Raw genomic sequence first — 27904 nt, 5'->3', positions numbered from 1 at the left:
CAGAGCCCGGCCCCACTACCGCTGAGTCAGGGTCCTCCCCCAACCCCTTAACCCCTCGAGCGCCAGAGCCCTGCCCCACTGCCGCTGAGTCAGGGTCCTCCCCCAACCCCTTAACCCCTCGAGTGCCAGAGCCCGGCCCCACTACTGCTGAGTAAGGGTCCTCCCCCAACCCCTTAACCCCTCGAGTTCCAGAGCCCGGCCCCACTACCGCTGAGTCAGGATCCTTCCCCAACCCCTTAACCCCTCGAGTGCCAGAGCCCGGCCCCACTACTGCTGAGTAAGGGTCCTCCCCCAACCCCTTAACCCCTCGAGTGCCAGAGCCCGGCCCCACTACTGCTGAGTAAGGGTCCTCCCCCAACCCCTTAACCCCTCGAGTGCCAGAGCCCGGCCCCACTGCCGCTGAGTCAGGATCCTTCCCCAACCCCTTAACTCCTCGAGTGCCAGAGCCCTGCCCCACTGCCGCTGAGTCAGGGTCCTCCCCCAACCCCTTAACCCCTCGAGTGCCAGAGCCCGGCCCCACTACTGCTGAGTAAGGGTCCTCCCCCAACCCCTTAACCCCTCGAGTGCCAGAGCCCGGCCCCACTGCCGCTGAGTCAGGATCCTCCCCCACCCCTTAACCCCTCGAGTGCCAGAGCCCGGCCCCACTGCCGCTGAGTCAGGATCCTCCCCCACCCCTTAATCCCTCGAGTGCCAGAGCCCGGCCCCACTACCGCTGAGTCAGGGTCCTCCCCCAACCCCTTAACCCCTCGAGTGCCAGAGCCCGGCCCCACTGCCGCTGAGTCAGGATCCTTCCCCAACCCCTTAACCCCTCGAGTGCCAGAGCCCGGCCCCACTACCGCTGAGTCAGGGTCCCCCCCAACCCCTTAACCCCTCGAGTGCCAGAGCCCGGCCCCACTACCGCTGAGTCAGGATCCTTCCCCAACCCCTTAACCCCTCGAGTGCCAGAGCCCGGCCCCACTACCGCTGAGTCAGGGTCCCCCCCAACCCCTTAACCCCTCGAGTGCCAGAGCCCGGCCCCACTGCCGCTGAGTCAGGATCCTTCCCCAACCCCTTAACCCCTCGAGTGCCAGAGCCCGGCCCCACTACCGCTGAGTCAGGGTCCTCCCCCAACCCCTTAACCCCTCGAGTGCCAGAGCCCGGCCCCACTACCGCTGAGTCGGGATCCTCCCCCAACTCCTTAACCCCTCGAGTGCCAGAGCCCTGCCCCACTACCGCTGAGTCAGGATCCTCCCCCAACCCCTTAACCCCTCGAGTGCCAGAGCCCTGCCCCACTACCGCTGAGTCGGGATCCTCCCCCAACTCCTTAACCCCTCGAGTGCCAGAGCCCTGCCCCACTACCGCTGAGTCAGGATCCTTCCCCAACCCCTTAACCCCTCGAGCGCCAGAGCCCGGCCCCACTGCCGCTGAGTCAGAGTCCCCCCCAACCCCTTAACCCCTCGAGTGCCAGAGCCCGGCCCCACTACCGCTGAGTCAGGGTCCTCCCCCACCCCCTTAACCCCTCGAGTGCCAGAGCCCGTCCCCACTACCGCTGAGTCAGGATCCTCCCCCAACCCCTTAACCCCTCGAGTGCCAGAGCCCTGCCCCACTGCCGCTGAGTCAGGGTCCCCCCCAACCCCTTAACCCCTCGAGTGCCAGAGCCCTGCCCCACTGCCGCTGAGTAGGGATCCTTCCCCAACCCCTTAACCCCTCGAATGCCAGAGCCAGGGCCTCAACGTGCACCTCAAAAACAGTTAACCCTTCCACTGCCAGAGCCAGTGGCCTGCCCCCAGCGACCCTTTTGAGTGCCCCCTTGAGCGCTTGCTGAGCCCCCAGGTCACCTGGCTGCCATTCCGCCTCTGGTCTGAGCGCTTGGGGAAAAGCAGGCGGCACCCCGGCACTGGCGGCGCAGGAGCAGGGGCTGCGGCTCCCCGCTCGCGCACGCTTGGCGGCATTTGCTCTTTGCTCGCTGTGTATTTTTGAGAGCCTTCGAGTGCTACTCAAGCGGGTTTTGGTGACACGTCGTGTGTTTTCCCCACTCCCATTTCCGGAGGCGCTCAGAGCTCGCTACTTCCTGCGCCCACCGACAGCGGGCAGCCGCATTCGGATTGGCTGAGCCCCGCCGCACGCGCAAAGCACAATGGCCTTTCGCCGGCCGCACAGGCCCCTCCGTTCCCACGCCGTGTCTGTGGGTGCGTAGCCCGGGGCCTTGGGGGGAAGCAGAGCAGAGCCGCGCGGTGCTGGAGAGCGCTCCTGGGAGGGTTCCCCTGCGCCCGCTGGCCATGGGAGCAGCAGGGAGTGGAGCTAGGTAAGCAACCCCCCCAGCTCTCCCAGCCCTGGTCTGCTCCCACCCTTCCAGACACCCCACCCCACCCTCTGCTCCTGCACCTTCCTCCCGGCCAGACCTCCCTCCCACCCCCTGGCACCCCAAAAGAGTTCCTCTGGCCTATGGGAAGCCGGGAAGCTTGGTCCTCCCGCGCCATGGGGCTGGAGCACTAGGGGAGCGACACGAGTGAGGGTTTTGGGGGGGGCCCCGACTGGTGTTTCTGCAGATCGGCGGCCCACGCCCCACACGACGGTGCCCTAGGAGCTCTCAGGTGGCTAACCGTAGATTTCCATAGGACGGCTGCTCTGAGGACAGCTAAGATGCGACCCTGGTGCCCTCCGCCAGTCGCTTCCAGGGCACTGAGGCTCTCCCTGGGCTACCTCTGCCTCCGAGTAGCAGGACTTCTGCCGGGATCGCTTTGCGCCGCCCTGCAGAGGGATCGGGGCTCCCGGTGCACTGGGCAGGGAGCTGACCCGGCTCGCGGGCACAGCGCGTCGTGCCTCAGAAGTACTCGGGCAGGCCGGTCACAGGGCAGCGGGGCTGACGTCTCCCCCGCCCAGACCCAGAGCGGGGGAGCCAGCCCTTCCCGGCAGGGGGCTCCGGGACTCACCTGCAGCCGCTTCATGGCCTCCGAGTCCTGGTCCGCCTTCACCTTGCAGGCCACCAGGAGCTGCGCCGTGGAGGCGGCCACCTGCTTGGCGGAGGAGATGAGCTTCTCCTCGCTGGCGTGGCCCTGCACCGCGGCGTTCGCAGCCTCACACAGGCTGTTGGTGGCAGCAGCCACCATGCGGGCCTGGTGGGGCACAGGAGAGCGGCTGAGCGGGGAGCAAGCAAGGGCAGCGTGTGTGGGGGGGGAGCGCATGCCAGGGTCCGGACCTGGGGGGCACCGCAGTCGGGGGGGAGGAGGGGACCATGTCCAGGACAAGGTCCCGCAGGAGAAGGAGATGCCCGGGGGCAGGGGACCACCTCTGTGGCCCTGAGCTGCTGATACTCACGGCTGAGATGAGCCCCTGCGACCACTGGCCGTCATCCACGGCGTTGGCGGGGATGGCGCCCACCTGCGGGAGCAAGGGCAGGATGGGCCGTGCTGTGCGGCGGCCACCAGTGACACACGGCCCCTCGGCCTGGGCGTGCCTCCGGAGGGCACAGCACAGCCCACCGCAGTCTGGCCAGACTCCTCCGCCACCGACCCAGCTGGCTCTCAAGCCCCCCAGCGAGGGAGACCCCAGCCCCCCAGTTGCTCCAGTGGGAGCCCGCCACGCAGTCGAGTGGCAGGGCGTGGGCACGTCTTCCCTGCGCACAGCTCCTCCGCCCTGCGCCCGGGGGCCAGTCTCCCCGGGCCCTGAGCCGTTCTCGGAGCCTCTGCATTCTTCAGCATCCCCCCGGCTGGGGGTCCCCAGGCTGGGCAGGGGGTCGGTCTCGGTCTTACAGCACCATGCGCAGGAGGAGACACCCCTCTGCCCGGGCCTGGAGAGCACGTTGTGGGGCTCCCACAGCCTGGCCCCGCCTGGCAGCGTTACCTTTCCTTGCGCCACCAGCTCCCTCTGGGCTGCTGAGGCCGCCTTCACCAGGGCGCTGGTCGCGGCCGCGATGGACTTGGCAGCCTCCAAGATCTGCTCCTCGAAGTTCAGACTCTCGTCCGCCTGCTGCAGAGGGGAGCGGGGTGTGAGCCTGGCGGGACGGGGGGGGGGGGAGGGGGGCTGCAGGTGAGAACCGGGTGTGAGCCTGGCGGGACGGGGGTCGGGGCTCCAGAGGGGAGCAGGGTGTGAGCCTGGCGGGACAGGGGGACAGGCGGGGGCTGCAGAGGGGAGCGGGGTGTGAGCCTGGCGGGACGGGGGGGGAGGCGGGGGCTGCAGAGGGGAGCGGGGTGTGAGCCTGGCGGGACGGGAGGGGTGGTGGGGGCTGCACAGGGGAGCGGGGTGTGAGCCTGGCGGGACGGGGGGGGAGGCGGGGGCTGCAGAGGGGAGCGGGGTGTGAGCCTGGCGGGACGGGAGGGGGTGGTGGGGGCTGCACAGGGGAGCGGGGTGTGAGCCTGGCGGGACGGGGGGGGAGGCGGGGGCTGCACAGGGGAGCGGGGTGTGAGCCTGGCGGGACGGGGGGGGAGGGGGGGCTGCAGAGGGGAGCGGGGTGTGAGCCTGGCGGGACGGGGGGGGAGGCGGGGGCTGCAGAGGGGAGCGGGGTGTGAGCCTGGCGGGACGGGGGGGGAGGCGGGGGCTGCAGAGGGGAGCGGGGTGTGAGCCTGGCGGGACGGGAGGGGTGGTGGGGGCTGCACAGGGGAGCGGGGTGTGAGCCTGGCGGGACGGGGGGGGAGGCGGGGGCTGCACAGGGGAGCGGGGTGTGAGCCTGGCGGGACGGGGGGGGAGGCGGGGGCTGCAGAGGGGAGCGGGATGTGAGCCTGGCGGGACAGGGGGAGAGGCGGGGGCTGCAGAGGGGAGCGGGGTGTGAGCCTGGCGGGACGGGGGGAGGCGGGGGCTGCAGAGGGGAGCGGGGTGTGAGCCTGGCGGGACAGGGGGAGAGGCGGGGGCTGCACAGGGGAGCGGGGTGTGAGCCTGGCGGGACGGGAGGGGTGGCGGGGGCTGCAGAGGGGAGCGGGGTGTGAGCCTGGCGGGACGGGGGGGCTGAAGAGGGGAGCGGGGTGTGAGCCTGGCGGGACGGGGGGGGCTGCAGAGGGGAGCGGGGTGTGAGCCTGGCGGGACGGGGGGGGGGGGCTGCAGAGGGGAGCGGGATGTGAGCCTGGCGGGACGGGGGGGGCTGCAGAGGGGAGCGGGGTGTGAGCCTGGCGGGACGGGGGAGAGGCGGGGGCTGCAGAGGGGAGCAGGGTGTGAGCCTGGCGGGACGGGGGGAGGCGGGGGCTGCAGAGGGGAGCAGGGTGTGAGCCTGGCGGGACGGGGGGGGCTGCAGAGGGGAGCAGGGTGTGAGCCTGGCGGGATGGGGGTCGGGGCTGCAGAGAGGAGCGGGGTGTGAGCCTGGCGGGACGGGGGTCGGGGCTGCAGAGGGGAGCGGGGTGTGAGCCTGGCGGGATGGGGGGGAGGCGGGGGCTGCAGAGGGGAGCGGGGTGTGAGCCTGGCGGGATGGGGGGGAGGCGGGGGCTGCAGAGGGGAGCGGGGTGTGAGCCTGGCGGGACGGGGGGAGGCGGGGGCTGCAGAGGGGAGCGGGGTGTGAGCCTGGCGGGACGGGGGGGGGAGGCGGGGGCTCCAGAGGGGAGCAGGGTGTGAGCCTGGCGGGACGGGGGGGCTGCAGGTGAGAACCGGGTGTGATCCTGGCGGGACGGGGGTCGGGGCTGCTGGTGAGAACCGGGTGTGAGCCTGGCGGGACGGGGGCGGGTGGCGGGGGCTGCAGAGGGGAGCAGGGTGTAAGCCTGGCGGGATGGGGGGGGGGGCTGCAGGTGAGAACCGGGTGTGAGTCTGGCGGGACGGGGGGGGGGGAGGCGGGGGCTCCAGAGGGGAGCAGGGTCTGAGCCTGGCGGGACGGGGGGGGGGAGGCGGGGGCTCCAGAGGGGAGCAGGGTGTGAGCCTGGCGGGACCGGGGGGGGGGGGCTGCAGGTGAGAACCGGGTGTGATCCTGGCGGGACGGGGGGTGGCGGGGGCTGCAGAGGGGAGCGGGGTGTGAGCCTGGCGGGGGGGGTGCTGCAGGTGAGAACCGGGTGTGATCCTGGCGGGACGGGGGGGCTGCAGGTGAGAACCGGGTGTGAGCCTGGCGGGACGGGGGGTGGCGGGGGCTGCAGAGGGGAGCGGGGTGTGAGCCTGGCGGGGGGGGTGCTGCAGGTGAGAACCGGGTGTGAGTCTGGCGGGACGGGGGGGGGGGAGGCGGGGGCTCCAGAGGGGAGCAGGGTCTGAGCCTGGCGGGACGGGGGGGGGGAGGCGGGGGCTCCAGAGGGGAGCAGGGTGTGAGCCTGGCGGGACCGGGGGGGGGGGGGCTGCAGGTGAGAACCGGGTGTGAGCCTGGCGGGATGGGGGGGGTGGCGGGGGCTGCAGAGGGGAGCGGGGTGTGAGCCTGGCGGGGGGGGGGTGCTGCAGGTGAGAACCGGGTGTGATCCTGGCGGGACGGGGGGGCTGCAGGTGAGAACCGGGTGTGAGCCTGGCGGGACGGGGGGGGGAGGCGGGGGCTCCAGAGGGGAGCAGGGTGTGAGCCTGGCGGGACGGGGGGGGGGGGCTGCAGGTGAGAACCGGGTGTGAGCCTGGCGGGACGGGGGGGGGGGGCTGCAGGTGAGAACCGGGTGTGAGCCTGGCGGGACGGGGGGGGGGGCTGCAGGTGAGAACTGGGTGTGAGCCTGGCGGGACGGGGGACGGGGGGCTGCATGTGAGAACCGGGTGTGAGCCTGGCGGGACGGGGGGGGCTGCATGTGAGAACCGGGTGTGAGCCTGGCGGGACGGGGGGGCTGCAGGTGAGAACCGGGTGTGATCCTGGTGGGACGGAGGGGGGGGCTGCAGAGGTGAGAACCGGGTGTGAGCCTGGCGGGACGGGGGGTGGCGGGGGCCGCAGAGTGGGGGGGGGGGGTGTGAGCCTGGCGGGACGGGGGTCGGGGCTGCAGAGGGGAGCGGGGTGTGAGCCTGGCGGGATGGGGGTCAGGGCTGCAGAGGGGAGCAGGGTGTGAGCCTGGCGGGACGGGGGAGGTGGCGGGGGCTGCAGAGGGGAGCGGGGTGTGAGCCTGGCGGGACGGGGGTCGGGGCTGCAGGTGAGAACCGGGTGTGATCCTGGCGGGACGGGGGGGCTGCAGATGAGAACCGGGTGTGAGCCTGGCGGGACGGGGGGGCTGCAGGTGAGAACCGGGTGTGAGCCTGGCGGGACGGGGGGGGCTGCAGGTGAGAACCGGGTGTGAGCCTGGCGGGACGGGGGGGGGGTGGCGGGGGCTGCAGAGGGGAGCGGGGTGTGAGCCTGGCGGGACGGGGGGGCTGCAGGTGAGAACCGGGTGTGAGCCTGGCGGGACGGGGGGGGGGGGGTGGCGGGGGCTGCAGAGGGGAGCGGGGTGTGAGCCTGGCGGGACGGGGGGGCTGCAGGTGAGAACCGGGTGTGAGCCTGGCGGGACGGGGGGGGGGGAGGCGGGGGCTCCAGAGGGGAGCAGGGTGTGAGCCTGGCGGGACGGGGGGCTGCAGGTGAGAACCGGGTGTGAGCCTGGCGGGACAGGGGGGGGGAGGCGGGGGCTCCAGAGGGGAGCACGGTGTGAGCCTGGCGGGACGGGGGGGCTGCAGGTGAGAACCGGGTGTGAGCCTGGCGGGACGGGGGGGGCTGCAGGTGAGAACGGGGTGTAAGCCTGGCGGGACGGGGGGGTGGCGGGGGCTCCAGAGGGGAGCGGGGTGTGAGCCTGGCGGGGGGGGTGCTGCAGGTGAGAACCGGGTGTGATCCTGGCGGGACGGGGGGTGGCGGGGGCTGCAGAGGGGAGCAGGGTGTGAGCCTGGCGGGGGGGATGCTGCAGGTGAGAACCGGGTGTGATCCTGGCGGGACGGGGGGGCTGCAGGTGAGAACCGGGTGTGAGCCTGGCGGGACGGGGGGGGTGGTGGGGGCTGCAGAGGGGAGCGGGGTGTGAGCCTGGCGGGATGGGGGGGGTGGCGGGGGCTGCAGAGGGGAGCGGGGTGTGAGCCTGGCGGCACGGGGGGGATGCAGGTGAGAACCGGGTGTGAGCCTGGCGGGACGGGGAGGCTGCAGGTGAGAACCGGGTGTGAGCCTGGCGGGCGAGGGGGGTGGCGGGGGCTGCAGAGGGGAGCGGGGTGTGAGCCTGGCGGGGGGGGTGCTGCAGGTGAGAACCGGGTGTGAGCCTGGCGGGGGGGGGTGCTGCAGGTGAGAACCGGGTGTGAGCCTGGCGGGGGGGGGTGCTGCAGGTGAGAACCGGGTGTGAGCCTGGCGGGCGAGGGGGGTGGCGGGGGCTGCAGAGGGGAGCGGGGTGTGAGCCTGGCGGGCGAGGGGGCGGGAGGGAACAGGGTGAACCAGGCGGGCGCGGGCGGCGCTGTGCCAGGGGCCGGCAGGGGACAGCACCACACACGGGCAGGGAGCAGACCCGCGTGCAGCCCGCACGGCCAGAGAGGAAGCCGGGAGGCCCCAGCAGCGCTGCGACCCAGGGACGGGGCCTGGGCGGGGCAGCAGGCGCCCCAGAAGGCCTCTCTCTCCTGGGGGGCCGCGTGTGAGGGCCGTGCTGCCAGAGCGGCGAAGGGGGAGCTGGCGGCCTGGTGAGCACACGGCAGCCTCCGGGGCCCTGGCAACGTATGGCGAGGCCCGGGGACAGCCAGGCGCAGGGGGGCAGGGCCGCTGTACCTTGGGTTTGGCCCTCGGCTTCAGCTGCTCCAGTTTCTTAGCTGCAGCCTCAATGGCAGCCGCTGCTCCCAGCAGCTCATTCTCCGCAATGACCGTGGGATCCTCTGGGTCCACCCACTCAGTCCCTGGAGGGGAGAGGGGGGGCAGAGCTGAGGGGGGGGCAGAGAAACCATTCCCCAGACACACCCGGGACCCCAGAGTCCTGGCTCCAGCCAACTGGATCCCGCGGCCCCCGTGGGGAGAGTCGCAGGAACATGCCAACGGCTGCGCTGGGTCAGACCAAAGACCAGCATGTCCAGGGTCTGGTCTGCTCACAGCGGGATCCCTCCCGATTGTGTATTTCCAGCTTCTCTCAAACAGAGGCCAGGGACACCCTCCCTGCCCAGCCTGGCTAGTAGCCATTGATGGACCTAACCTCCATGAATGTATCTAGCTCTTTCTTGAACCTTGTTCAAGTCCTAGACTTCAGAACATCCTCTGGCGAGGAGTTCCACAGGTTGGCTGTGGGTTGTGTGAAGAAAAACTTCCTTCTGTTTGTTTTAAACTTGCTGCCTATTCATTTCATTGGGTGACCCCTAGTTCTTGTGTTACAACACTTCCTTATTCACTTTCTGCTCAGCATTCCTGGGTACAGACCTCTCTGCCCTCTCTTTTCCAGGCTGAGCAGTCGTGGCCTGTTCAGTCTCGCCTCAGACGGAAGCTGTTCCATGCTGCAGTATTTGTGGTGCCCTTCTCCGCACCGTTGCCGTTTCCGATGCAGCTTTTGAAATGGGGTGGCTGGATCGGTGCAGGGTCCGAGCTGTGGCCGTATCCGAATGTCTAGAAAGGCGCTGGCCATGTTCTGTCTTGTCCTCACTCCCTTTGCTCAGCGGGCCTGTGGGGACGCGGTGCTCAGAGAACTCTCCAGGTCTCTTCCCGGAGCGGCGTCAGTGCAGCGTGGTGGGACGATGCTTTCCAACGGGCATTACTTTGCATTTGTCAGCACTGAATTTCTTCTGCCATTTTGTTACCCAGTTTAGCGAGGTCCCTTTGTCCCGCTCTGCAGTCAGCTTCAGACTTCGCTACCCCGAGTCATTTTACACTTTTCCATGTGATTTGTGAAGACACTGGCCAGCTCAGGTCCAAGTGCAGTGTCTGAGAGCCCACAATTAACCTTTTGCCATGGTGAAAACAGAACATTTCTTCCTACCCTTGGTTTCTTCTTAGCTAGTTCCTGCCCCGTGGGAGGGAATTCCCTCGTGCCCCAAGGCAGCTTGGCTCAAGAGCCTTTGTCAACGGTTCTGTGAAATCCACACGACACTGGATCGGCCGCATCACCATTGCCCAGAAATCTGTTTGACCCCCTCAAAGAACCCTAAGAGATCGGCGAGGTAAGATCTCCTCACGCCCCTTTCCAAACGTCGGGCTGCCTCTTCCCCAGCACGCGTCTGGTCACGCGAGTTTCAGCCAACGCGCCTGGGACTGAGGGCTGGCTACCAGCCTGTGATCGCCAGCACTGCATCTGGAGCCTTTTAAAACAGTTGGTGTCACAGCATCGGCCCAGTGATCGGCGACATCCCAGAGCGGCCAGTTCTGCAGGTCCATAGCTGAGCCCCTCCACAACTCCTGGGTGGTACCATCTGTCCTGGGGGCGTTTTACTGTGTATCAGCTTGTTCCAAACCCTCCTCTGCTGCCTGTGGGCAGTCGCATCCCTATGGCTGTGCTTTTTACAGAACCACCATGGATTCTGTACAAGTGTTCCTTTGGGTGAGGCCACTGGGCAAGTCGATCACTGTTGCCCTGGCAGAACAGGCAAGCCAATGGCATAGGCATGGAAACTCACAAGAGTCTACAGGACAACACTGCGGAGGCTGTCGAAGGTTAAAAAGTAGCCACAGGGCAGGTCCTCAGACAAAGCCACTGCCTCAGCCAGATGTCGTCGTCTGGCTAAGCGGCCATGGCTTGGCAGGGACACAGAAGGGTTGGGAGAGACATTTCCATCTTGGCAAAGAAACAGCTGGGAGTGCTCAACCACGACACTCTCGGTTCCCTGCACCCCAGACGGGGAGGATTCGCAAAGAGAACAGGCGGGGAGAAAAGGAGGAGGAGTTGCACTGTATGGAAGAGAGCAGGAGGATTGCTCGGCGCTCCAATAAATGGCGGGGGAAAAGCTTGTTGAGAGTCTTTGGATTAAGCTTAGAGGTGGGAGCGAAAGGGGTGATATTGTGGTTGGAGTCTGCTATAGACTCAGGTGGATGAGGGAGATGAGGCTTCCTTCAGACAACTGAGCGAAGCTTCCAGATCGCAGGCCCTGGTTCTCATAGGGGACTTTCATCACCTGACATCTGCTGGGAGACCAAAACAGCAGGACACAGACAATCCAGGAAGTTTTTGGAGAATGTTGGGGATAACTTCTTGACACAGGTGCTGAAGGATCCGACCAGGGGCCGTGCACAGCTTGACCTTCTGCTCACAAACAGGGAGGAACTAGCAGGGGAAGTGGAGGTGGGTGACAACCTGGGAAGCAGTGATCATGAGATGGTCGATTTCAGGATCCTGACCAAAGGAAGAAAGGAAAGTAGCAAAATAAACACCTTGGACTTCAGAAAAGCAGATTTTGACTCTCTCAGAACTGATGGGCAGGATCCCCTGGGATGTAACATGAAGGGGAAAGGAGTCCAGGAGAGCTGGCAGGATTTTAAAGAAGCCTCATTAAAGGCACAGGAAGAAACCATCCCGATGCGCAGCAAGAAAAGCAAATGTGGCAGGCGACCAGATTGACTTACCAGGGACATCCTTGGCAAGCTTAAACACAAAAAGGAAACTGACAAGAAGTGGAAACTTGGCCAGATGACTAGGGAGGAGGATAAATATTATCACTCAAGAATCCAGGGGAATATCAGGAAGCTGAAAGCGCAACTGGAATTGCAGCTGGCAAGTGGTGTGAAGGGGAACAAGAAAGGTTTCTACAGGAATGTAGCAATAGGAGGGACAGAGACGCAGCCGTGTTAGTCTGGTCTTGCTGAAACAAAAGACAGGACTATGTAGCACTTTAAAGACTAACAAGATGGTTTATTAGGTGATGAGCTTTCGTGGGCCAGACCCGCTTCCTCAGATCAGAGGGTGATCAGAGAGGGGGTGGGGCCCTTACTGGAGGAGGGAGGTACCCTAGTGACAGATGATGTGGGGGAAGCTGAAGTACTCAATGCTTTCTTTGCCTCTGTATTCACGGACAAGGTCGGCTCCCGGACGACTGCACTAGGCAGCGCAGTATGGGAAGGAGGTGGGCAGCCCTCGGTGGGGAAAGAACAGGTTACGAACTATGTAGAAAAGCTAAAGAGACACAAATCCATGGGCCAGATCTAAGGCAGCTGAGGGTGTTGTGAGAGTTGGCTGATGTGATTGCAGAGCTGGGTATCAGGGGAGGTCCCGGATGACTGGAAAAAGGCAAGTGCGGTGCCCATCTTTTAAAAAGGGAAGGAGGCAACCCAGAGAACTACAGACCAGTCAGCCTCACCTCAGTCCCCGGAAAAATCATGGAGGGATCCTCAAGGAATCCATTGTGAAGCTCTTGGAAGAGAGGAAAGTGATCAGGAACAGTCAACATGGACTCACAAGGGCAAGTCGTGCCTGACCAACCCGACTGCCTTCTACGACGAGGTAACTGGCTCTGTGACTCGGGGAAGATGGTGGGTGTGATGTTCCTTGACTTGGGCAAAGCTTTTGATGCTGCCTCCCACAGTCTTCTTGCCAGCAAGTTAAAGTAGCATTGCCTGGGTGAACGGACTGGGAGGTGGACAGAAAGCTTGCTGGATCATTGGGTCATGATCTACAGCTTGGTGTCTGGCTGGCAGCCAGTAACACTTGGAGTTCCCCAGGTTTTGTTCAACATCTTCATGAGTGACATGGCTGAGGGGATGGATTGCCCCCTCAGCAAGTTCGCAGGTGACACTAAACTGGGAAGGTGGATAGACTGGAGGGCAGGGTTAGGACCCAGTGGGATTCAGACAAATTGGAGGATTGGGCCAAAAGAAATCTGATGAGTTCAACAAGGACAAGTGCAGAGTCCTGCCTGTGGGACGGAAGAATCTCAAGCATTGGTACAGGCTGGAGGCCGACTGGCTAAGTAGCAGTTCTGCAGAAAAGGGCCTGGGGATGACAGTGAACGAGAAGCTGGAGATGAGTCAACAGGGGCCCTTGTAGCCAAGAGGACCGATGGCAGATTAAGATGCGTTAGGAGGAGCATGGCCAGCAGATCCAGAGATGTCGTTATTCCCCTTCATTCAGCTCTGGTGAGGCCACATCTGGAGTGTGCCCAGTTCTGGGCCCCCCACTATCGAAAGGATGTGGGCACATTGGAGAGTCCAGCAGAGGGCAGCCAAAATGAAGGAGCTGAGGTAGCTGGGTTTATGTAATCTTCAGAAGAGAAAAGCGAGGGAGAATTTGAGAGCAGCTATCCAGAGAGGCTGGTCTCAGTGGGGGCAGAACAAGGAGCAATGGGCTCCAGTTGCAGGGGGGCAGGTCTAGGGTGGAGATCAGGACAAACGATTCCCCCAGGCGGGTGGGAAGCGCTGGGAGGGTTCCCGAGGCGGGGGGGGGGGGGATCTCCGTCCCTAGAGGTGTTTGAGTCCCCACTGGACACAGCCCTGGCTGGGGGGCTGGAGCTGGGTTGGTCCTGCCCTGGGAGGGGGCTGACTCGATGGCTCCTGAGGGCCCTGCAGCCCTGGTTCTGTGCTTTCTCTTGATACCTCTGCTCATGGTAAGGAGAACAAGGGAAGCGCTGATGCATGGGAACAGACCCTGTCCCAGGCTGCCGACACACGGCGGGAGGGAGATCTCGCTTTGAATCCACTTCGCTTGTCAGGATCCCGCGGTGCTGGTCGTGTTTCACTTTTACTTCCGTACCACCAATCCCGACTGACGCCTCGTTCCCACTAAACATCTGGCCATAGTTAAAACGCTATTTTATTGGTTGATTGGAAACTCCAGCTGGGGTGCCAGGGTTTGGGCGGACTGCCGATGGCCCGCGCTGGGCAGGGGAGGGCGAGACGCGCACTGCAGGGCGAGTCTGGGACGGGATGGCCCCACAGAGTAATTCATGGCGGGCTGGCCGGAGCTCTCCCCAGTGCAGCGGGGGCGGGTTCCAGGCTGCAGACGAGGGCGGTGGCGCTAAGGGAGGGACTCTGCTTTTCAGCAGTGCAGACCGGCACCCGGGGAGCGGCGCTGTCACACCCCAGAGCTGGGGCAGGGAGCCTGGCGCGGGTGCGGCAATCTCAGCCCCGAAGAGCAAGGCAGGGAAGGCAGCAGGGCTGGCCTTGGCGGCTCCTCTGGACCCCGCTGGCGGCTCGCCAGGCTTCCCGCTTCTGTAGCACCTGGGGGAGCCTGTGTCCTGAGCTAGTTCCCTGCAGCTCCTTCCCTGGCCGCCCCGCCTCGCCCTCCCTCCTCCGGCCGGCTGGCCGGCCGCCCCGCCCCTCCCTCCTCCGGCCGGCCGGCCGGCCCCACCCCTCCCTCCTCCGGCCGGCCGCCCCGCCCCTCCCTCCTCCGCCTCGCCCCTCCCCTCCCTCCTCCGCCCGGCCGGCCCCACCCCTCCCTCCTCCGCCTCACCCCTCCCCTCCCTCCTCCGGCCGGCTGGCTGGCCGCCCCGCCCCTCCCTCCTCCGGCCGGCCGGCCCCACCCCTCCCTCCTCCGGCCGGCCGGCCCCGCCTCGCCCCTCCCTCCTCCGCCTCGCCCCTCCCCTCCCTCCTCCGCCTCGCCCCTCCCCTCCCTCCTCCGCCTCGCCCCTCCCCTCCCTCCTCCGCCCAGCCCCACCCCTCCCTCCTCTGCCTGGCTGGGGTCAGACTTCCGGGGTTTAAAGGGCGCCTGACTGCCTCCCTCCATCATTTCACCTTCCTGCTTCTCTGAGCGACTCCCAGCCCTGGGCGGGGTCCTGGCCCCAGCTCTGGAGCTGCACTTTACCTTTCATGGCCTCTGCAGCCTGGATGAGTTCAGTGACGGAGCCGGCCACCCGCTTGGAATAGCCAGCCAGCTGCTGCTTCAGCTCGTGACTCGGCTTTTGCAGGATCTGGGGAGGGGGAGAGCCGTGAGTGGGGCACCGGGGGGGGGGGCTGTCTGCTCTGTAGCCCGGGGTCCCCCTGCGCTCACCCACATGACCACATGGTATTGGCCTGAGCAGATAACAAGCTAGTGGGGGAGATGGACACCTGGCCTGGGAGCAGGGCAGTTTTTGCAAGGAAAACATGAAGGGAACAGACTAAGCTGAGTGCTGGGGGCTCAGGGGGCGATGGACCCACCCCAAGGGGGCTGAGGCTGTAACCACATCCTGTCTGTGCTGGGCGGGGTCCTGGAGAACCAATCATCCCTCTCTATGGGACTGGCTGGCGGAGGCTCATCGTGCTGCAGACGGGGGCGCAGGATCCCTGACGCGCCAGCACACCCGGTCCCTAGGGAGAGAGCCCCGCAGGGAACAGGGCTGGCAATTTCTGAAACCTACAAATCCCCCTCCTCCGCCCCGGGGCCATCCCTTGCTCCCAAAGGAGCCCCCCTGCAGACAGGAAGAGCGGCTGCCTGCCACCGGTGACAGCTGTTCACCTCTGGGAGGTGCTGCTCGCACTATCCCATCACAGGGCCTGGGTGTCAGACCCTTCGCCTCCATGCCTGGGCGCCCCCGTCCCCTGCCTGCAATCCCCGCAGAGGGGCGGGCAGGGGAATGGGATTTCTCCTAGGAGCGCTTCCATTCTAGTGGTTCCCGAGCAGGATCGGCTGCGGACCCCGGGGTCGTGCGGCACTGCGGGGGCGGGGAGAAAGACGTGGGGGAGACACCTGGACCAGGTAGCATCCCAACCCAGCTCCTGCACCAGGAAGGCCACCAAAGCGGCTGGGGGCCACTGTGTCGCCAGGGGGCAGTGGAAGCAGGCCGTGAGCCAAGCCAAAATTCTCTGGGCAGACACTGGGCAACTTCAACGCGGCTCTGCCCTGACGTACGCAGCGGCTCCGCCCTGTCTGCGCAGCAGGGTCTGTCGCGTGAGGCTTTGGCCAGAGCCCGGACGGAAAGGCCGCGCAGAAGGTGGCTCCCTGGGCCAAAGATACAGCAACCAAGAGCTCGCCGGAGGCCTCACGAGCCGGGCCAGCACACGATTCAGGTCCCAAGTGGGAACCAGGCCTGGACGTCAAGGGAGGCGCTCAGACCTTCCAAGAACCCTGCTGTCGCGGGATGGGTGAGGATCGGCCTGCCTTCAATCGGAGAGGGAAGGCTGAAATGGTCGCCCGGGGAACTGGTACCGAAGAAAGCAGCAGGCCCCGGAGCCTGAGGTGCAGCAGAGAGTCCGGGGAGCCGCAGTGGGGCTGCCTTTGCCTAGCCAAGGCCCAGCACGTGAATCTGCCGGGGTGGCTTCCTGCTGGACACTGGCAGCGTTCGCCTGCCTGTCCGTGCTCAGCCATGCGGCAGCCACGCCGCGTGCAGCAGATCTGGCCAAAGGGACAGAGCCTGGGGAGCTGCCAGCCGGAGCTGGCGAGGGGCTGCTGTTTGCCCTGTCCTGCGTCCCCTTCCCCAGGACCATGTGGATCAGAGGCCCCGGCGGGAAGGCTGCAGCCCAGCAGTGCTCCCGAGCCAGGAGTAGGGAAGCGCCTGACAGGATCCCTTGTCCCTGCCCACATGGCACGGCCTGTTTCGCCAGGCGGACCCCCTGGAGGGTGGCAAGACAAGAAGGCTCCGCGGAGGCAGCCTGCCAGACTCCCTTAGTGCCCATCCAAATGGCCGGCTGTGCACAAACCCCTGGAGGATTACGGCCTCCTGACACCAGGCCGGAGACTTGGCCCTGCCTTGTGGGGAGGTAAAGCCTCCTGGCTGTGCTGCCCTGCCAAGGGACTGTGCCAAGCGGGCCTGTCGGTGGGGAGAGCTGAGCTCCTGCTACGCCGCCCACAGCCAAGATTCCCCGGCCTACACTGGAGGGGTCCAAGAACAGAGTCAGCGATGGGACTGGCAGGTACCGCTGAACCGACGGCTACAGGAGGGCAGCGTTCCCGAGCCGGCGCGGCAGGTACCGCTGAACCGACGGCTACAGGAGGGCGGCGTTCCTGAGCCGGCGCGGCAGGTACCGCTGAACCGACGGCTACAGGAGGGCGGCGTTCCCGAGCCAGCGCGGCAGGTACCGCTGAACCGACGGCTACAGGAGGGTGGCGTTCCCGAGCCGGCGCGGCAGGTACCGCTGAACCCATGGCTACAGGAGGGCGGCGTTCCTGAGCCGGCGCGGCAGGTACCGCTGAACCGACGGCTACAGGAGGGCAGCGTTCCCGAGCCGGCGCGGCAGGTACCGCTGAACCCATGGCTACAGGAGGGCGGCGTTCCTGAGCCGGCGCGGCAGGTACCGCTGAACCGACGGCTACAGGAGGGCGGCGTTCCTGAGCCGGCGCGGCAGGTACCGCTGAACCGACGGCTACAGGAGGGTGGCGTTCCCGAGCCGGCGCAGCAGGTACCGCTGAACCCATGGCTACAGGAGGGCGGCGTTCCTGAGCCGGCGCGGCAGGTACCGCTGAACCGACGGCTACAGGAGGGCAGCGTTCCCGAGCCGGCGCGGCAGGTACCGCTGAACCCATGGCTACAGGAGGGCGGCGTTCCTGAGCCGGCGCGGCAGGTACCGCTGAACCGACGGCTACAGGAGGGCAGCGTTCCCGAGCCGGCGCGGCAGGTACCACTGAACCCATGGCTACAGGAGGGCGGCGTTCCTGAGCCGGCGCGGCAGGTACCGCTGAACCCATGGCTACAGGAGGGCGGCGTTCCTGAGCCGGCGCGGCAGGTACTGCTGAACCGACGGCTACAGGAGGGCAGCGTTCCCGAGCCGGCGCGGCAGGTACCGCTGAACCCATGGCTACAGGAGGGCGGCGTTCCTGAGCCGGCGCGGCAGGTACCGCTGAACCGACGGCTACAGGAGGGCAGCGTTCCCGAGCCGGCGCGGCAGGTACCGCTGAACCGACGGCTACAGGAGGGTGGCGTTCCCGAGCCGGCGCGGCAGGTACCGCTGAACCGACGGCTACAGGAGGGTGGCGTTCCCGAGCCGGCGCGGCAGGTACCGCTGAACCGACGGCTACAGGAGGGCGGCGTTCCTGAGCCGGCGCGGCAGGTACCGCTGAAGCGGCGGCTACAGGAGGGCGGCGTTCCCGAGCCGGCGCGGCAGGTACCGCTGAAGCGGCGGCTACAGGAGGGCGGCGTTCCTGAGCCGGCGCGGCAGGTACCGCTGAACCGACGGCTACAGGAGGGCGGCGTTTCTGAGCCGGCGCGGCAGGTACCGCTGAAGCGGCGGCTACAGGAGGGCGGCGTTCCTGAGCCGGCGCGGCAGGTACCGCTGAAGCGGCGGCTACAGGAGGGCGGCGTTTCTGAGCCGGCGCGGCAGATACTGCGGCAGGTACTGCTGAACCCATGGCTACAGGAGGGCAGCATTCCCGAGCCGGCGCGGCAGATACTGCGGCAGGTACTGCTGAACCCATGGCTACAGGAGGGCAGCATTCCCGAGCCGGCGCGGCAGATACTGCGGCAGGTACTGCTGAACCCATGGCTACAGGAGGGCGGCGTTCCCGAGCCGGCGCGGCAGGTACCGCTGAACCGACGGCTACAGGAGGGCAGCGTTCCCGAGCCGGCGCGGCAGGTACTGCTGAACCCATGGCTACAGGAGGGCGGCGTTTCTGAGCCGGCGCGGCAGGTACTGCTGAACCCATGGCTACAGGAGGGCGGCGTTCCCGAGCCGGCGCGGCAGGTACTGCTGAAGCGGCGGCTACAGGAGGGCGGCGTTCCCGAGCCGGCGCGGCAGGTACCGCTGAACCGACGGCTACAGGAGGGCAGCGTTCCCGAGCCGGCGCGGCAGGTACTGCTGAACCGACGGCTACAGGAGGGCAGCGTTCCCGAGCCGGCGCGGCAGGTACTGCTGAACCCATGGCTACAGGAGGGCGGCGTTTCTGAGCCGGCGCGGCAGGTACTGCTGAACCGACGGCTACAGGAGGGCGGCGTTCCCGAGCCGGCGCGGCAGGTACCGCTGAAGCGATGGCTACAGGAGGGCGGCGTTCCCGAGCCGGCGCGGCAGGTACCGCTGAACCCATGGCTACAGGAGGGCAGCGTTCCCGAGCCGGCGCGGCAGATACTGCGGCAGGTACTGCTGAACCCATGGCTACAGGAGGGCGGCGTTTCTGAGCCAGCGCGGCAGGTACCGCGGCAGGTACTGCTGAACCCATGGCTACAGGAGGGCGGCGTTCCCGAGCCGGTGCGGCAGGTACTGCTGAACCCATGGCTACAGGAGGGCGGTGTTTCTGAGCCGGCGCGGCAGATACTGCGGCAGGTACTGCTGAACCCATGGCTACAGGAGGGCAGCGTTCCCGAGCCAGCGCGGCAGATACCGCGGCAGGTACTGCTGAACCCATGGCTACAGGAGGGCGGCGTTTCTGAGCCGGCGCAGCAGGTACTGCTGAACCCATGGCTACAGGAGGGCGGCGTTTCTGAGCCGGCGCGGCAGGTACCGCTGAACCCATGGCTACAGGAGGGCGGCGTTCCCGAGCCGGCGCGGCAGGTACTGCTGAACCCATGGCTACAGGAGGGCGGCGTTTCTGAGCCGGCGCAGCAGGTACTGCTGAACCCATGGCTACAGGAGGGCGGCGTTTCTGAGCCGGCGCGGCAGGTACCGCTGAACCCATGGCTACAGGAGGGCGGCGTTCCCGAGCCGGTGCGGCAGGTACTGCTGAACCCATGGCTACAGGAGGGCGGCGTTTCTGAGCCGGCGCGGCAGATACTGCGGCAGGTACTGCTGAACCCATGGCTACAGGAGGGCGGCGTTTCTGAGCCGGCGCGGCAGATACTGCAGCAGGTACTGCTGAACCCATGGCTACAGGAGGGCAGCGTTCCCGAGCCGGCGCGGCAGATACTGCGGCAGGTACCGCTGAAGCGATGGCTACAGCAGGGTGGTGTTCCAGAGCCGGTGCAGCAGGTAGCGTTGAACTGATGGCTACAAAAGGGCAGCGTTCCTGAGCTGGCGCGGCACAGAGAGCAGTGTAGCGATTCCTCCTACCCAGAGTGCGCGTGCGCGCACACACACACAGCACACCCCTACCGGAGGTCCCCTGTAGCACGTTCACGTGCACACACACTACAGCCCTGCCCTAGAGCACTTGTGCGCACACACAAGCAGAATACACCCCTACCCTGCTCATCTGGAGCGTGTGCACACATGGACACACAGAACATGCCTTTGCCCCGGGTGCCCCAGCACACACGTGCACACAGCACACGCCCAGGCCCACGTCCCCTGGAGCACGCGTGGAGACAGGTGCGCAGCGCAGACACACTTAGCACAGTATCACCCAGGTGCTCACACTAGCATGCTTGTGCAGTGTGCACCTGCAGCACAGCCCCGTCCCTACCGCGGATGCTCCCATGCCCAGGGGCACCCCCGCTGTGGGGGGCATGCGGGCGGCTGTGGCCGAGGCAGCCGCGCAGTCCCACTCTGAGCCCCACGGTACTCACCGGCTGAGGTGGGAAAGAAGAGGAAGGAGAAGAGAGGAGAGGAGAAACGCGGTGAGCTGCCTGGCAGGGCGCAGGCCGGGGCGCTAGGAACGTGCCCGTGGAGATCAGGCCCGGGCCAAGGGCCTGCCGAGGGAGGAGCCGTGCACGCAGCGGAAGGGAGGCAGGAAGAGCGCGGGGTCAAAGATGAGCCAGCCATTCGGATCATCCGACTCTGAACCGTCCAGGCCAGAGAAACCGCCCCCCAGAGGCTCCTTTTCACACAGCGCCTGCCTGAGCTGCAGCCTGCCTTAGGGGCGGGGTCTTTGCATGCAGCCTGGGCAGCTAAGGGACGGAGAAAACAGAAATAGAAACAAAGGGCCATCTTGGCCCCGGCCCTGGGCCAACAGCGGCCAGTGCCAGGGGCCCCGCAGGGAGCGAATCGTCACGTGATCCCTCCCCCTCCCCCTCCCCCATTCCCAGCCTCTGGCAAACAGAGGCCAGGCCACCATCCCTGCCCATCCTGGCTACCAGCCACTGCTGGACCTAACCTCCATGCATCTATCTAGCTCCTTTTTGAACCCTGTTCAAGTCCTGGCCTTCACCACATCCCCTGGCAAGGAGTTCCACAGGTTGACTGTGCGCAGAGTGAAGAAAAACTTCCTTTGGTTGGTTTTAAATCTGCTACTTATTCATTTCATTGGTGAGCTCTAGTTCTTATGTTACAGGAGCAAATAAATCACGTTTCCTTATTCACTTTTTCCACACCAGTCATGGGTGTACAGACCTCTGTCCTATCCCCCTTAATCTCCTCTCTCCTAAGCTGACAGGTCCCCTCTTCTCAATCTCTCTTCATATGGGCCCCGTTCCAAACCCCTCAGCATTTGTGTGCCCGTTTCTGAGCCTTTTCCAATGCCAAGAGCTCTGTTTTGAGGGGAGGTGACCACGTCTGTGCGCAGTGCTCAAGGTGCGGGCGTCCCAGGGTTTCATACAGAGGCAGAGAGAGATCCTCGTCTTATTCTCTCCACCACAGGCCTAGATCCCAAACTGCTGCCCAGCTGGGGGGCGGGGGGGGCTCTCACTGACCCCGCAGACCGGCTCTGCCATTCCATACTCCATCCCACTCGGGACTGAAGAGCACAGAACGGCTCCCCTGGGGCGTCCAGGGAAAGCCGTGGGGCGCACCAAGGCCCCGCATGTGACAACAGGGCACCCCGTCCTGAAGGAAGAGCTCCCCAAAGGCTGGAGGGTGGCTTGGCTCCAGGAGATCTGTTGCCAGGAGCTTCCAATGGGGCTAGTGGCTGGCAGTACAGGCAGCCTGTGGCCAGGTCTGGTGGGAAGAGGGAACAAGGGAAACCGGCAGTGGGGGGAGCGGCCGCTGTGGGTCGTCCTCCCCCAAGGGAGGCAGGAATCAGGGCACAAGTGGATACATGGCCTGTGGGCTCCCCTGGGCTCAGACACGTCTGGCCGAGCGGGAGCAGAAGGTGCCAGTTCCCGTGGAGAGATTCCGGGACAGACTCTCCCATGGGTGCAGAGAGCAGCCCGGCAGAGCTGGCAGCTGCGCTGGGGCCCGGTACAGCTGCCCTGCCGTAAGCTCTCTGCAGCCTCGGCCTCCAGCCTTCACCCTCAGCTGGACCCTCGCTCTGGCTGTGCTGAAACACACGGGCGCAGCTTACCAGGCCAAGCCCCCTGCTTTGGGGCAGCTGCCAGTGGTACCGGTGCCGGCTGTATTTCCGTCCAGGGACTGACAGGCAGAACCCGGCGGTCCACTAGACACAGTCCATGTGTCCTGGGCTGACAGGTGTGAGCAGGTGGGGACTGTATTCACCCTGCTCCCGTGTCACGTTGTATGGGATTTCTGCTGCCTTGTTGTAACTGCGGGCGTGTGCCTCAGTTTCCCTGGGCACTGCACTGGTGCCGGGCGGGGGATGGGAGTTCTGGGTGTGACTCGCTGAGGGAGGCTGCCCAACCCAGCATGGTTCAGGCGCTCTTGTAACCTGCGCCTAGGTGGGAGACGGAAGCTGGACAAGGAGGCGGCAGGGCTGGGACGTGTGGGGGGCTCCGCTGGCTCTGGGCTGCCCTGGCTGCTGCCGGTTCCAGTCTGCGCTGCGCTGTGTGCTTGGGACCCGCTAACCCTCCTGTGCTTCCAGCCGGCTGCGGCGGGGGGCAGGGCCCGGGGCCTCCCCCACTCTGTGACACCAGCTCTTCAGCCCGTCTCACCCGGCGTAGCACCTGCCTCCAGCCCCTCGTCCCTGGCCCAGTCCGTGAGGACCCCGAGGGCTCTCTCCAGCCCAGGGCCCGTGTGCGGCAGCCTCCCCACAGGGAGCTCCCAGGAGCGCTGCCCTGGGCTCCTTCCGACTGCGGTGGCCCACCACTGCCAGTGGCGCTCGGGGCTCCAGGCAAGTAGCGCAGCCCCAGGGGCCCTGGGCACCCGGCCGGGTTGTGCCCTCGCCAAGGCTGCACCCACAGCGCTCTCCTGCCCAGTCGCCAGGGGCCCCGCTGGCAGGCTCCTAGGCACTCTGGCCCCTGCACTGCCCAGCTGCCTGCAGCTGAGCCTGGTTCTTCCCTTCTCTCCTCGCACAGGGCTCTCCAGCTGTTCTGGGCTGGCGTGCGGCTTCTCAGCTCAGCACTCGTGGGCTACACACCGGGTGTCGAGTGGGACATGGTCCAGGGCTCGTTAACCTAGTTCCCTGCAGCAGCCTGCCTTGAGACCTCAAAAGCACGCCGTCTGTCTGACCAGGACTCTGCCGTGAGCACACGACAGGCACTCAGATCTTTGCTCATGACTCTGACCGGGACCAATGCCAGCCTGTAGTTACCTGGCTCGTCCGCGTCGCTCTTTCTACAGCCTAGCACGGTGCTGGCTGGATTCAAGTTCTTTGGTGCATCTGAGAGTTGGTTAATGGTTCAGACAGCTCCTTGGCCACTTCTTTAAAGCTCTTGGATACAAGGGCTCCGGCCCTGATCACTGAGAATGTTCAACTGCGGTAGCTGCTGCCTGACACCCTCCCTAAGCCCTGACGGAACAGAAACCTTTCCCCGTCCCATCCCTCTTCTACTCGAACCGAGCAGACAAGGGCATTGAGACTAGGGTGCTCCAACTGACCTAGCCCACTGCTACGGGTTGGTTTGTTCCTGATATTTAAAAGACCCAACACTCTTACTTCTATGGGCCCTAAGCGTTTCATGGTAACTTTAGCTTCCTTTATCAACGGTCTGCCTTTCCTAACTGCTACTATGAGCTCTCCACGTGGCTGGAGTTTAAGGGCTGGCCTACTGTACATCACAGAGCAGAGAATTTCACCCAGGTTCCCCACACTGAGCCCAATGACTTGTATTTGATCCAAGAGTAGCTTGCAGAGGGCAAGGACAGAGTTCTGGGTATGCGAGGGGATAGCTCCACAGGCGGAGCCCGGGGCATGTAAGGGAAGGTGCTCGTGGGACCCCTGCATCAATGGGGGCTGAACAGCATAAGCCGGGGCTCCCAGGGCACAGCCAGGAGACAGAAGCGGGGAGGGTGGGGAGACTCACCACCAAGACGTATTCCAGCAGTTCCAGGTAGCCATTGGCACACTCTTTGCCGTAGCGCAGCGCCCGCTGCCGCACGTCTGCGCTCACCTCTGGGTGGTAGGCGGCTTCCTGAAAGGCAGAAACAGTGAGCAGTGCTGAGGGCAGCCCCACATGCAGCGCCTGCTAGGCACCTCGGCCTGCGCGATGGCACCTGGAGAGCCCCCCGTTCTCTTCCTGCAGCCTAGCACAAGACTGGCCTCCCGGGGTTGGACCAAAGGCCCATCTAGCGCAATCTCCTGTCCTCTGAAAGTAGCCAGTGCCAGGGCGCCAGAGGGAATGAGCGAAACAGGGAATCAGCCAGTGATCCCTCCCCTGTTGCCCATTCCCAGTGTCTGGCAAACAAAGTCTGGGGACATCGTTCCTGCCCAGCCTGGCTAAGAGCCATTGATGGGACCTGTCCTCCATAAAAGTATCTAGTTCTTTCTTTAACCCTGTTAAAATCCTAGTTTTCAGCACATCCCCTGGCAAGGAGTTCCACAGGTTGGGTGAAGAAAAACTTCCTTTCCTTTGTTTTCGACCTGCCGCCTATTCATTTCATGCGGTGAGCCCTAGCTCTTGTACTATGAGGAATAAATAAAAAAGGTCACTTAACTTTTGTAACTCTGGTTTTTTGGGAAGTGCTGCTCATGCCCATTCCAATAGGTGTGTGCCATGTGCACAATAATGGGAATGTTTTCCCCCTAGATGTACCCGTCAGGCCGGCGGGGAGCCCCCGGAAAGGTGCCTGCCTGGCACGGGATAAACTGAGGATGTTAAGGACCAGTCAACTACCCGACAGACCAGTCGACTAGTCGACCCCCCCGTGCTGTCTCTATCAGGGAGCTGAGGCGCTGGGGACCCTGGGGTCTGTGGGGGATTCTGAGTCCCTCACTAACCCCGGGCTCCATGATGCACTGTGGCTTTGAATGCACAAGGGCCCCCGATGGGCACCTGCCTGCAGCCCGGAGTCAGGGGGACTTCCCGCTGGCCCCAGGCTGCCCGCGGATTTCGCATCCCTCCCGGGGGGGCCCAGCAGGGGCTCTGGCACAGTTCAGAGGCGGAATGTGGACGTGCCTATCGACTAGCCCATGGAAATTCCATCCACCACTCGACTAGGCAATTAACCGACATTTAACGCCCTCAGCGCACGCGTGGACGGAGGAGAGCAGCGCCGCGGGAAGAACAGCTGTTCCAGGAGGAAGTCGCTGTTCCTGCTTCGAGTGCCATTGGCCTGGAGGAGCCGGGGGCGTCCGCGCGCTGCCGTCTGGAGACCTGCGTCCGCTGCCGTGGCAGCCCAGGCCTGCTGGGTGCTGGCACCGTGCATTGCGCACGTGAGGCTGGGGCCACATCGCCGCCCTGCGGACGTTCTGAGTGGAACTCGTGGAGTGAGCCGCAGGTCCCAGCAGGTGCTGGTGCAGGACGTGAGCGGGAGAGACATGCTGACGAGATGGGAGGCCTCTCAATATAGTTGGGGGGATTTAGGAAACAGCTCGGAGCGCTGGGTGCGGGCGGCCGGGGCACGCCTGAATCCAGGGAACGAAGGGCCCGCTCCCTAGCCGTGGCACGGGGCACGCCTGAATCCAGGGAACGAAGGGTCCGCTCCCTAGCTGTGGCACGGGGCACGCCTGAATCCAGGGAACGAAGGGCCCGCTCCCTAGCCGTGGCACGCCTGAATCCAGGGAACGAAGGGCCCGCTCCCTAGCCGTGGCACGGGGCACGCCTGAATCCAGGGAACGAAGGGTCCGCTCCCTAGCTGTGGCACGGGGCACGCCTGAATCCAGGGAACGAAGGGCCCGCTCCCTAGCCGTGGCACAGAGCACGCCTGAATCCAGGGAACGAAGGGCCCGCTCCCTAGCCGTGGCACGGGGCACGCCTGAATCCAGGGAACGAAGGGCCCGCTCCCTAGCCGTGGCACAGGGCACGCCTGAATCCAGGGAACGAAGGGCCCGCTCCCTAGCCGTGGCACGGGGCACGCCTGAATCCAGGGAACGAAGGGCCCGCTCCCTAGCCGTGGCACGGGGCACGCCTGAATCCAGGGAACGAAGGGCCCGCTCCCTAGCCGTGGCACGGGGCACGCCTGAATCCAGGGAACGAAGGGCCCGCTCCCTAGCCGTGGCACGGGGCACTCCTGAATCCAGGGAATGAAGGGCCCGCTCCCTAGCCGTGGCACGGGGCACGCCTGAATCCAGGGAACGAAGGGCCCGCTCCCTAGCCGTGGCACGGGGCACGCCTGAATCCAGGGAACGAAGGGCCCGCTCCCTAGCCGTGGCACGCCTGAATCCAGGGAACGAAGGGACCGCTCCCTAGCCGTGGCACGGGGCACGCCTGAATCCAGGGAACGAAGGGCCCGCTCCCTAGCCGTGGCACGGGGCACGCCTGAATCCAGGGAACGAAGGGCCCGCTCCCTAGCCGTGGCACGGGGCACGCCTGAATCCAGGGAACGAAGGGCCCGCTCCCTAGCCGTGGCACGGGGCACGCCTGAATCCAGGGAACGAAGGGACCGCTCCCTAGCCGTGGCACGGGGCACGCCTGAATCCAGGGAACGAAGGGCCCGCTCCCTAGCCGTGGCACGCCTGAATCCAGGGAACGAAGGGCCCGCTCCCTAGCCGTGGCACGGGGCACGCCTGAATCCAGGGAACGAAGGGCCCGCTCCCTAGCCGTGGCACGGGGCACGCCTGAATCCAGGGAACGAAGGGCCCGCTCCCTAGCCGTGGCACGGGGCACGCCTGAATCCAGGGAACGAAGGGCCCGCTCCCTAGCCGTGGCACGGGGCACGCCTGAATCCAGGGAACGAAGGGCCCGCTCCCTAGCCGTGGCACGGGGCACGCCTGAATCCAGGGAACGAAGGGCCCGCTCCCTAGCCGTGGCACGGGGCACGCCTGAATCCAGGGAACGAAGGGCCCGCTCCCTAGCCGTGGCACGGGGCACGCCTGAATCCAGGGAACGAAGGGCCCGCTCCCTAGCCGTGGCACGGGGCACGCCTGAATCCAGGGAACGAAGGGCCCGCTCCCTAGCCGTGGCACGGGGCACGCCTGAATCCAGGGAACGAAGGGCCCGCTCCCTAGCCGTGGCACGGGGCACGCCTGAATCCAGGGAACGAAGGGCCCGCTCCCTAGCCGTGGCACGGGGCACGCCTGAATCCAGGGAACGAAGGGCCCGCTCCCTAGCCGTGGCACGGGGCACGCCTGAATCCAGGGAACGAAGGGACCGCTCCCTAGCCGTGGCACGGGGCACGCCTGAATCCAGGGAACGAAGGGCCCGCTCCCTAGCCGTGGCACGCCTGAATCCAGGGAACGAAGGGCCCGCTCCCTAGCCGTGGCACGGGGCACGCCTGAATCCAGGGAACGAAGGGCCCGCTCCCTAGCCGTGGCACGGGGCACGCCTGAATCCAGGGAACGAAGGGCCCGCTCCCTAGCCGTGGCACGGGGCACGCCTGAATCCAGGGAACGAAGGGCCCGCTCCCTAGCCGTGGCACGGGGCACGCCTGAATCCAGGGAACGAAGGGCCCGCTCCCTAGCCGTGGCACGGGGCACGCCTGAATCCAGGGAACGAAGGGCCCGCTCCCTAGCCGTGGCACGGGGCACGCCTGAATCCAGGGAACGAAGGGCCCGCTCCCTAGCCGTGGCACGGGGCACGCCTGAATCCAGGGAACGAAGGGCCCGCTCCCTAGCCGTGGCACGGGGCACGCCTGAATCCAGGGAACGAAGGGCCCGCTCCCTAGCCGTGGCACGGGGCACGCCTGAATCCAGGGAAGGAAGGGCCCGCTCCCTAGCCGTGGCACGGGGCACGCCTGAATCCAGGGAACGAAGGGCCCGCTCCCTAGCCGTGGCACGGGGCACGCCTGAATCCAGGGAACGAAGGGCCCGCTCCCTAGCCGTGGCACGGGGCACGCCTGAATCCAGGGAAGGAAGGGCCCGCTCCCTAGCCGTGGCACGGGGCACGCCTGAATCCAGGGAACGAAGGGCCCGCTCCCTAGCCGTGGCACGCCTGAATCCAGGGAACGAAGGACCCGCTCCTTAGCCGGGGCACGCCTGAATCCAGGGAACGAAGGGCCCGCTCCCTAGCCGTGGCACGGGGCACGCCTGAATCCAGGGAACGAAGGGCCCGCTCCCTAGCCGTGGCACAGGGCACGCCTGAATCCAGGGAACGAAGGGCCCGCTCCCTAGCCGTGGCACGGGGCACGCCTGAATCCAGGGAACGAAGGGCCCGCTCCCTAGCCGTGGCACGGGGCACGCCTGAATCCAGGGAACGAAGGGCCCGCTCCCTAGCCGTGGCACGGGGCACGCCTGAATCCAGGGAACGAAGGGCCCGCTCCCTAGCCGTGGCACGGGGCACAGCTGAATCCAGGGAA

General features: G+C 65.9%; 1 protein-coding gene across 1 annotated transcript in view; it reads right to left on the bottom strand.

Annotated features, from left to right (window-relative positions):
- The window catches only part of TLN1 (talin 1), a 215220-nt gene that overhangs the window by 12749 nt on the left and 174567 nt on the right, over positions 1 to 27904 (bottom strand). Inside the window, 6 exon segments of the mRNA XM_089779522.1 lie at positions 2913 to 3095; positions 3298 to 3360; positions 3823 to 3948; positions 8549 to 8673; positions 14484 to 14589; positions 23536 to 23643. Coding sequence (XP_089635648.1) covers positions 2913 to 3095; positions 3298 to 3360; positions 3823 to 3948; positions 8549 to 8673; positions 14484 to 14589; positions 23536 to 23643 — 711 coding nt within the window.

This window comes from Pelodiscus sinensis, chromosome 6 (genome assembly GCF_052426305.1).
Source record: "Pelodiscus sinensis isolate ZL-2025 chromosome 6, ASM5242630v1, whole genome shotgun sequence".
NCBI lineage: Eukaryota > Metazoa > Chordata > Testudines > Trionychidae > Pelodiscus > Pelodiscus sinensis.
This window is presented reverse-complemented; position numbering and strand designations above follow the sequence as displayed.